Genomic DNA, 9,334 nt, shown 5'->3' on the forward strand with positions numbered 1-9,334 from the left:
GTTGGTTGTTGAGTGTGTGTCTGTGCATGTGAGTTTGTGTGTGTGTGCATGTGTGTGTGTGTGTGTGTGTGTGTGTATGTGTGTGTGTGTGTGTGTGTGTGTGTGTGTGTGTGTGTGTGTGTGTGTGTGTGTGTGTGTGTGTGTGTGTGTGTGTGTGTGTGTGTGTGTGTGTGTGTCGTTCTGACCTGGTGACCTGAGTTCTGGTGGTGAAGTCCAGGGCTCTCATGGACTGCAGCACTTCCACACAGCCCATATACTGCAAAGACAACACACAGGAAGTGACATCCACATCAGCACAGGCTACTTCCTGTTTCTCTGCAACCATAAAAGCCCACACAGGAACACAGATGGCCAGAGAGGAAGGGGAGGAAAGAGAGAGAGAGAGAGAGAGAGAGAGAGAGAGAGAGAGAGAGAGACAGAGACAGAGACAGAGACAGAGACAGAGACAGACAGAAATAAAAAGAGAGAAACAGAAAGAGAGAGAGAGAGAGAGAGAGAGGGAGAGCAAGAGAGACAGACAGAGAAATAAAAAGAGAGACACAGAAAGGAACAGAGAGAGAAAGAGAGCACAAGAGAGCGTGCAAAAGAGAGAGAGAGAACGCACAAGAGAGAGAGACACACACAGACACAGACAGCTGCAGAGAGTGTCAGGCAGTGTGAGAGAGACAGACGTTGAGAAACAGGAAGGACAGAAACAGGACGGACGGAGAGCCACCTGGGTCATCTTTCTACACCACGCTAATGCTGAAGGTTACCACAGGACGCAACTGACCTGAGGTCAGCCAGTCTATTTCCACACTCCATGGAAAACCGTACAACAGATTTGTATTAATCCCGAAGGTCATTAAGGAAACTCTGCCAAAGATGCATGCTCCCTTTGCACGCACTGCATGACTATGGCCATTTTTACACACTGTTATGTTTATTACCTCAAACATGGAGCCTATACTACAAAGCTGGTTCAGGGGTAGACCAGGTTAAGTTAAGTAATGTTTGTAAAGTAAGTTATGTAATAGAAGGGACTGGAGTTCTAATTTTCTTCAGAAAATGAGAACTCCAGGCTCTTCTATTAGATGATTTTCTTCAGAAAATGAGGACTCCAGGCTTTTCTATTAAATTATTTACCTCTTAAGTTAACATGGTTTACTCCTGAACCAGCTTTGTAGAATAGGCCCATGGTGTCCAGAGCAGAAACGATTAAACTGCACTATATAATAACTATGGCCATATTCAAATGTTGTGTCACATTCAATACCCCAAACACTGCGCCCAGAGCGGAAACAATTAAAACTGCCTTTTTAGTTTCTTAATTAGCTTCCTTAATAGGAAATGGGAAGGTAATTAATTGATAAGAAGGAGATTGCTTGCTTGATCGGCAGAGAACAAAATTAGAAACAAGGAAACAAGGGCAATTTGTTTTTGTTTAAGAGCGTTACGAAACAGCTGTTTAAAAACTAACAGTCATCAAGTCATTAAAGAAAGTTAAGACAACGAGTAGTTACTGGAGTTGCATGGAACAAAATTGTGAGCAATGAAGAGCTCAGATGATCACATGCAGATAGTGGCGTGTGAGCACTGCATGTGCATGTGGAGTTTTGTGGACATTTGTGGCTCCCAGTCAGAACCAAACTTTTCACATAAACTCATCATCAATTATTATATTATACCATGCAACAGGGCAGTATAACAATCTGAAGGGCACGTCTCTCAGTTTCAAGGTTGTAAAATTAACTGTGGTGCACACGATGGATGATACAAGTACTGTAAATATATTCAGGCCAAGGAAGTTGTAAACAGAACTTAGTCTAAAGACTCACACTACAGCTACAATATTTCGATGTGTGTGTGTGTGTTTCAGAGGGACACATACTCCTTGTGTGTGTGTGTGTGTGTGTGTGTGTGTGTGTGTGTGTGTGTGTGTGTGTGTGTGTGTGTGTGTGTGTGTGTGTGTGTGTGTGTGTGTGTGTGTGTGTGAACCCTCTTACCCTGACTTTGTAGCAGACGCCGCTGGTGCTGACCACGTTGTCTGCGTGCAGCCACCCTCGCTGCGGCTTGTTGACGAAGGAGCCGTGCCGCGTCCACTCGTCGCCGCCCAGCTGACCGCCCTCCACGCGCACGCGCCGCGACGCTCCCCCCAGCCGGTTCATGTCCTGCGGAGAGGGGGTGGTTAGCAGCGGCAGCACGGGGAGCCCCAGACCCAGAGGACCCAGGGGGGCCAGGGGGAGCTCTACGGCCCTCTCCCTGGCCCGCACCTCTCTGCCCTGGGTAGCCGATGATGCAGACGCCCCTGGAAGATCAGGGGCGGATGACGACGACGGCACCCCAGCCACGGCCTGGGCCTCGCCGGACACGGGCCGGCTGGAGGAGCCCTTGAGGCCGGGGAGCAGGCTGGCTGAGACACCCAGGCGAAGGGCCCCCATCCTGGGGAAGAAGGAGCAGAGGGTGGTGGGGCTGTTCTCGGCCTGTCGCGGGGAGGTGGGTGGGAGGATGGGGGTGAGGGAGGAGGACGAGAGAGAGGAGGGGATGCCCGGAGGGGTGAGAGGGGTGAGGGGGGCCGAGGCGGGATTGCTCTCCTCCGTCGAGCTCAGGGACTCGCTCCTGAAGTGACTGTACTTGGTTTTGGGGACCAGCTCCATGGCTGGGTGGATGGGTGGATGGATGGTTCCAGGCAGAGTCCAGGGGCAATGACAGGGCCTGGTTTTGAACGGGGGTGGGGGAAGGGTGCAGCTATCGCGTTCTCTAAATGCTATTCAATGGGCCGGCAGAAAGTCTCTTCCTCTACACTGCACACGCTGCCTCTGTTTGCATTTCGCGTCCTTTGAGTCTCTCGATACGCTGTCGATTTCATCCTTGAAAATGTTTCTTTTTCTCCCCACCCAAAAAAAGAAAATCAGTTATTTTGTCCCACTGTCAGAATGTAGCCAAAAGCAACAACACCCAAAAGCTGTACAAGGTAGAACACATACATATACACAGTATATAAAGACAGACAAAGAGAGAGAGAGAGAGAGAGAGAGAGAGAGAGAGAGAGAGAGAGAGAGAGGGGGGGGAGAGAGAGAGAGAGAGCGAGAGAAAGAGAGAGAGAGAGAGAGAGAGAGAGAGAGAGAGAGAGAGAAAGAGGAGGAGAGAGGGCGAGAGAGAGAAAGAGATGCGGAAAAAAGTACAAAATAGTGAGAAGAATAATAAAAACGGAGAAGTGCAATAAGGGATTGTGTTCCAGCTCAGACTACCCAAGTAGTTATGGGAAGAGAAGGCGGCAGAGCCTGCATAGTAATAGAGATCACTACAGCACCACTTCTACTCATGATTGTCAGTCTGGAAATTAACAACAACAACGGAAAAAAAACCAGAAACTCAACATACATCTATGTCTCGGTGTGTGTGTGTGTGTGTGTGTGTGTGTGTGTGTGTGTGTGTGTGTGTGTGTGTGTGTGTGTGTGTGTGTGTGTGTGTGTGTGTGTGTGTGTGTAGTGTGTGCGTGTATTTCTGCAGGGCTATACTCTAGCGATTCCTGTTGGATGGCCAGCCCATAAAAAAGCCTATTAGTCGCAGAGAGCCAGGGAAAAGAGCCATGCACTGTACAGACAGATCAATACACAGAGAGTGAGCGAGAGAGAGAGAGAACGAGATAGAGAGAGAGAGAGAGAGAGAGAGAGAGAGAGAGAGAGAGAAAGAGAGAGGGGTAGAGAGAGAGAGAGAGAGAGAGAGAGAGAGGGAGAGAGAGAGAGAGAGAGAGAGAGAGAGAGAGAGAGAGAGAGAGAGAGAGAGAGAGAGAGAAGGGAAAAAAGCAAAAGGATGTAGAAGAGCTACTGTACAGTAAGAGCAGGGACTCTTGCTAAAAAATGTGTCGGAGAGAGAGCTCAGGAGAAGCGAGACGCGGAGCAACAGAGCTCTTTTCTTCAGGAGCAACTCTTGACTGAACACTGAGAACTGTACACCGTGGCGCACACTCACCCTGGCTGAATTCAACACAGGATTTGTGCCCAAGACTGGGACTCGCTGAGAGTTTGGAGACACGCACACATGAACAGACGTGCACGCACACACACACACACACACACACACACACACACAGTCACTGTAGCAGCTGAACCTGACTGACTGACTGAGCTAGGGGAGTAATGGATTTGTACTCCCTGAGGACTTAATGATATAGCATCAGTCATCCGACAGAGTAGTACAGCATTGCCGGAAAAGATGTGTGAATTACACACAAATGGATGGAGCGAGTGCAGTCAGTCATTCACAAACACACACGACACACACAGAACCGTACAAACAAGACCAGCCCACACACTCCCTTGGCAAGCCAAGAGTTTTCACCCGGAAGCACCAACACACACGCGTGTGTGTGTACGTCCAATTTTCAAACCACGCGTGTTCTGTATTCCTTTCTCCCTCCTCTTCTTCCCACCTTCCCACGCACTACACAACACTACACAGCTCGGCTCTGCTCTTTCTGCCACTCTCCTCCTCCTCCTCCTCCACTCTCTCTCTCTCTCTCTCTCTCTCTCTCTCTCTCTCTCTCTCTCTCTCTCTCAGTCCCCCTCTCGCTTCCTCCAGATGGACGACTGTCCCCGCTCGCCCCCTCCTGCCACGCGCTGCTGCTGCTGCCTGTCCCGCGCCCTATCCCTCTCCCTCTCCCTGTCCTCCTCCTCTCTCCGCTTCCAGATCACCTCCGGCTGAGCCTCACTTCCTCCACTACCACCTCCTCCTCCTCCGTTCTGGTGTGCACTCCCTCGGCCGTCCCCGCACCCTGCTCCTCCACCTCGCTGCTGCTGGTAGTGGTGGTGGTGGTGGTCCACCCCGTTGTGGCGTGGCGGCTGGTGGAAGCCGTCGCGCAGCTGCCAGACGATGACCTGCTCCAGGCGCCGGCGCGTCTCCTCCTCCCTCAGCCGCTGCCTCTCGCGCTCCCGCTCCCTCTCCAGCACCTCCTCGCGCTTCCTCCACACGATGATCTGCTGCTGATCCTGCTCCTGGTTCAGCCCTTGGTCCAGACTCAGATGCAGCTCTCTCCTCTTCTCCAACTGCTCCCTGTCCGGCTGCCTCTCCTCTGGCCGCTGCCTCTCCGCCTCCACTTCCACTTCGTCCAGCCCTCCTCCTCCTCCTCCTCCTCCTCCCACTTCTTCTACCTTGCCGTTCTCCAGGCTGCCTTGATGCGCTTGCCTTTTTACTTTTTTCTCTTTTCTTATTGTTATTTAAAAACGGACTTTCCTTGTCTTTTGTCACTACCTCATGGTAGCTTCATTCACCAAACACAACAGAAAAGTGTCTCATAAAAGTGAGTATTCGCACACATACAGTAAACAAATATAGAAAGTGATATATAATATAATCACACTTGAAAGAAAGAAAAAAGAAGGCTGGTCGAAGGAAGAAGAATGCAACTTAAAAGTTTGCAGTCCTTCTCCCTGGTTGTATTAAGAGCTCAACATAGTGCCTATGGCTGATTGCTGGGTAAGCCAAAGCCAGGCTTTGGACAGTCGCAGCATGGAGACCCTCCTCTCCCTCTCCTTCCCACACACACACACACACACACACACACCGGCAACCACCACTACAACAGTGAACAGGAGAACACAGGGATTAAACTAGAAAAACTAGAGCACCATGGAACTGGTTCCTCCTACCCTTCCCAAGCACAACACAACACAACAACACGTTTCCAACCAAACAGACTGAGCTTGCTGGGTTTAAGTGCGGAAACTTGAGAATATGATCTAATTTGAGTAAAGACCAATGCTGCTTGTGTGTGTGTGTGTGTTTCAGAGAGAACGAGTGACTGAGTGACGCCCCGTTTCTCTCTGGCTCACTCACTGGAAGAGATGAGGGAGAGAGAGAGAGAGAGAGGCAGAAAAAGAGGGAGAGGGAGAGAGAGGAGAGAGCTGATGGAAAGATAAGAGACGGAGGAGGAGAAGATCACCGGCTGTCTGGAGCAATGATGATGATGCTTCACAGGACGTGCTGTTGGGAGGGCTAATGAAACCTGATTGGTCCAATTTGCTGCCCCTTTCCCAGGATTCCCTGAAGCATGGACTTGTTAGAGCATGAGATCAATCACACCCTCATTATCTTAACGCCCTACCGGTCTCCCTCCGCACACAAATACACCCTGAACACACGGATACATTAAGATGCATGTGCTCACACGTATGCACACGCTCAGTCACTGATGATGTTTCTAGCCTTCAGAACCTGAGATTGAACCTAACCCCTTAACGACTTGAAAACTGCATTAATTTCACACTAACGAGTCCACAGTGTCTTGCTAAATGCCTTACAGGACCTCCCGAGGATGCATTATCAACACAGAAACATCGTTGAAATGTAAATCAGCGCATTGACTTTTGCGTATGAAGTAATAACACAACAACAGTCTGAGCACAATTACAGTATGAGATTGCCTGAAATTGTCAAACCGCAATCTTTCTAAATCAGAGTTGGCCGATTTCAAGAAAAGGATCTCTAATAACGACTAACAAGAAAAAAAACCTACTGGTAATGGCTTTTTTCCCTCTCTAGAATATTAGTCAGACTTCTCCGCTATAAATAGCCCAGCAGGGAGATGTGATAGTTGAAAAATGGGACTTTGTGATAATGATAATGACCACCGGCCACGGCAACGAGAGTCACTGCGTGGGCAATGTGGAGAGACTCTTGATGGCTCCGTCTTCCCGTGAGAGCTCGAAGTGGTAGTATCAGTATTAGCACACTGAACGGCAGGCGGAGAAGACAAGAGACCAGACGGCACTTGACATCTTCCCTCAGGCCTCCAGAGATGATCTTCTCTTCCCCACAAACAAACAGAGAAGGCGGCGAGTTCCCCCCAATGGACTGATCCTGAATGGCACAGGGCTGAAGTCAACGGGGCAGCAGAGTCACCTGTCTTTCCACAGAAACACACACACAGTCAGACACAAGTCCCTTGCCCTAGGTACTGACTGCCACTTCAGACAATCCCAATCACTGACCGCACTGGATGACCGAGCCGTCTGAGGCTGACTCAAAGTGACAATGAGGTCAGCATCACGGGAGAAGATACAACGCTGAAGTAAGACAAAGACGCCGGTTTATACCATCCATCATGAATAATCAGCTGATGTATCTTGAATACAGGAGTCCTCCTGTTATGAAAGGGGGTGACATTGATCTGCACTGTGAAGATGAAAAACTCTTAAGGCCTATAGGCGTGTCTTCAGCTGAATTCAGAGTAGCCTACGATCTATGGATGCTAGCCTGTGGTCTTTTGCTGAGAGAGATCAAAGCAGCCGTTCTCTACTGCGGTCTACTGCTGTGTCAGGAATCTGATTGCATAAAATAAGAAACTATGTAACATTGCAGCAGAAAACATGGAATTCACAACTTCACAGCATGAGACAGAGGAACTCAGTGCACTGAGCTAGGAACAGTCCACACAATTTAACACAGCATAGCACTATGAAACAACACAGTCTACGAGAGGTACAGGCGCAACACACCTGAAACAGACAAAATTAAGATAAAAACAACAGCTTGTAAATTCACAATTACAACCAAATAAAAGAACAAAGACAAAAGAGGGACAGACTGCTGTGTGGAGGCAATGGTCCCTTGAGAATTAAGTAAAGAAACTGGTACTGTCGTCAGGATGTCCAGACAAGAAAAGGCTGATTACACTTGTCCAATCTCCTCAACTACAAAGCACCCCTGAACAACTGTGTCAGTTAGTAAATGCAATGTGGTTAAATGCCAGAGAGTTTGAAAATTAACCAGAAAGAAAAGAAAAAACATACGTCAGAGGTAACGACGGAGAAGTGTCCTGATGCAAGTTAAAGTAAACAGCTATTTGCTCATTGGAACAAGCCCCACTTTGTTAGTGAGCACCACAAAAAGAGCACCTGTGTGTGTGTGTTTGTGTGTATGGGTATGTGTACTACATATACAGTCTAGCAAGTAAAAAGACTCAAAGTTTTTCACAAAAAGTACACAAAGATGAGCACCAGTGCAGGTCGTTAAGATTAGCGTGCGACCTGGTAATGGGTTTTGGTGTTCACTGTGGTGATTTTAGTGCAGGTTGCTGCCACACAGTGAAAAGTAGAGTCCCCCTTTAGAGGCGACCCTAGTGCCTGAGAGTCCTACAGACTTTTTTTTTCTTTTAAACAACATATACACAAAAATGCACGACAGAAGCTACACATAACAGCTACAATATCTACAATATCTAAGTCGCACGGTGTACAAAAAGACTGAATAGGCCTTCGCTCAAAGAGCAACGGGCTGTCACGTGTGGGGAGGGGAGGGCAGGCGGGGAAAACAAAATGGAACACTGGTTTAGCACCTAGTTACCAAAGGTGAGACATACACAAAGAAAGGAAAATTGTAAACCCTATTTCCGGCCGCAGTTTTATACCGCACTAGTGAGAGTTCTCAGCCACAAGGGCACTCTGTAGTGTGATCAAGCGGCGTGCTTAACTAAGCCAGTATCCCTGGGTAACAGTGCCCCCGGTTGCCGCGTGTGAGCGGCAGCGAGAGAGAGACAGAGTCAGAATGCATAAGACTGCCAAAACGTCCCGACACAAAGGGACAGAATTAGAAGTTGTCGTCGCGCAACATGGAGTTGCTATGGAGACGAGGTGACTTTAGGATGGGAATGCTGCCTGCCGCCAACACTGTGGCTGTCGCTGGAGTAAATTTCAGCGGCGGGCGAGCCCAAACAACAGATGACAGGGCTGCCGTGCCAAGATGATGAGTAGATCGACAAGAGCACCTTTAGAAGCAGACTGATGCACTCTCTGTCAGATCGCTACCGGGTAACGACGCCGGGGAAACAGCACTGTGGCTCAGGATCAAAGAATGTTTGATGAGCTCAATGAACTCTTGAGATTTGCAAATGTTGTGCCTGTAGAGAAGTGAATCAATGTGGACATAATAATATAGACGGCACTGTGAACTCGAGCTAAAGCGCCGGCTTGCGCACGCTGCCGACTGACACTACAGCTTCAAACGTTCGCACCGTGCCGGCGCAAACACTTTTGATGTTTCAAACAAACATCAAAATCTCCTTTTAAACTAATGACTCAAAGTCCTTTTGCACACATGAAAAGATATTTTACAAATCTAGTGCGAGTGTAAGACAAGTATTATATCAAAGTAAGTGCTATTGTTAGAGCAGCAGTTAAAATGAGAGTCTGATTCACTGCACTGCAAAGTGCACAGACTGAATACATAAAAAAACCCTGACTGAAAGTGTCTGTATGTCTGTGTCTGGCTGTGCGCTTCTCCGCGTATAAGAGTAGTCAAGTACAGCTGATGTGAAAATGATTTTTGGCCAGTTATGAATCTGAGTCGAGTTTCC

The 9,334-nt window shown here is 48.5% G+C and overlaps 1 protein-coding gene across 2 annotated transcripts in view; it reads right to left on the reverse strand.

Moving 5' to 3' along the window:
• Nucleotides 1-2,987, reverse strand: part of shc1 (SHC (Src homology 2 domain containing) transforming protein 1) — a 27,499-nt gene extending 24,512 nt beyond the window's left edge. For both annotated transcript variants that reach the window (XM_063199529.1, XM_063199528.1), the window contains exons 1-2: nt 1,986-2,987; nt 186-256 (exon numbers count right to left, since the gene is read on the reverse strand). In XM_063199529.1, coding sequence (XP_063055599.1) covers nt 186-256; nt 1,986-2,636 — 722 coding nt within the window. In that variant the 5' untranslated portion in view covers nt 2,637-2,987. The remainder of the gene's footprint in view (nt 1-185; nt 257-1,985) is intronic.
• Nucleotides 2,988-9,334: the final 6,347 nt, after the last annotated feature.

The sequence above is a fragment of the Engraulis encrasicolus genome, chromosome 5 (assembly GCF_034702125.1).
Source record: "Engraulis encrasicolus isolate BLACKSEA-1 chromosome 5, IST_EnEncr_1.0, whole genome shotgun sequence".
Classification (NCBI taxonomy): domain Eukaryota; kingdom Metazoa; phylum Chordata; class Actinopteri; order Clupeiformes; family Engraulidae; genus Engraulis; species Engraulis encrasicolus.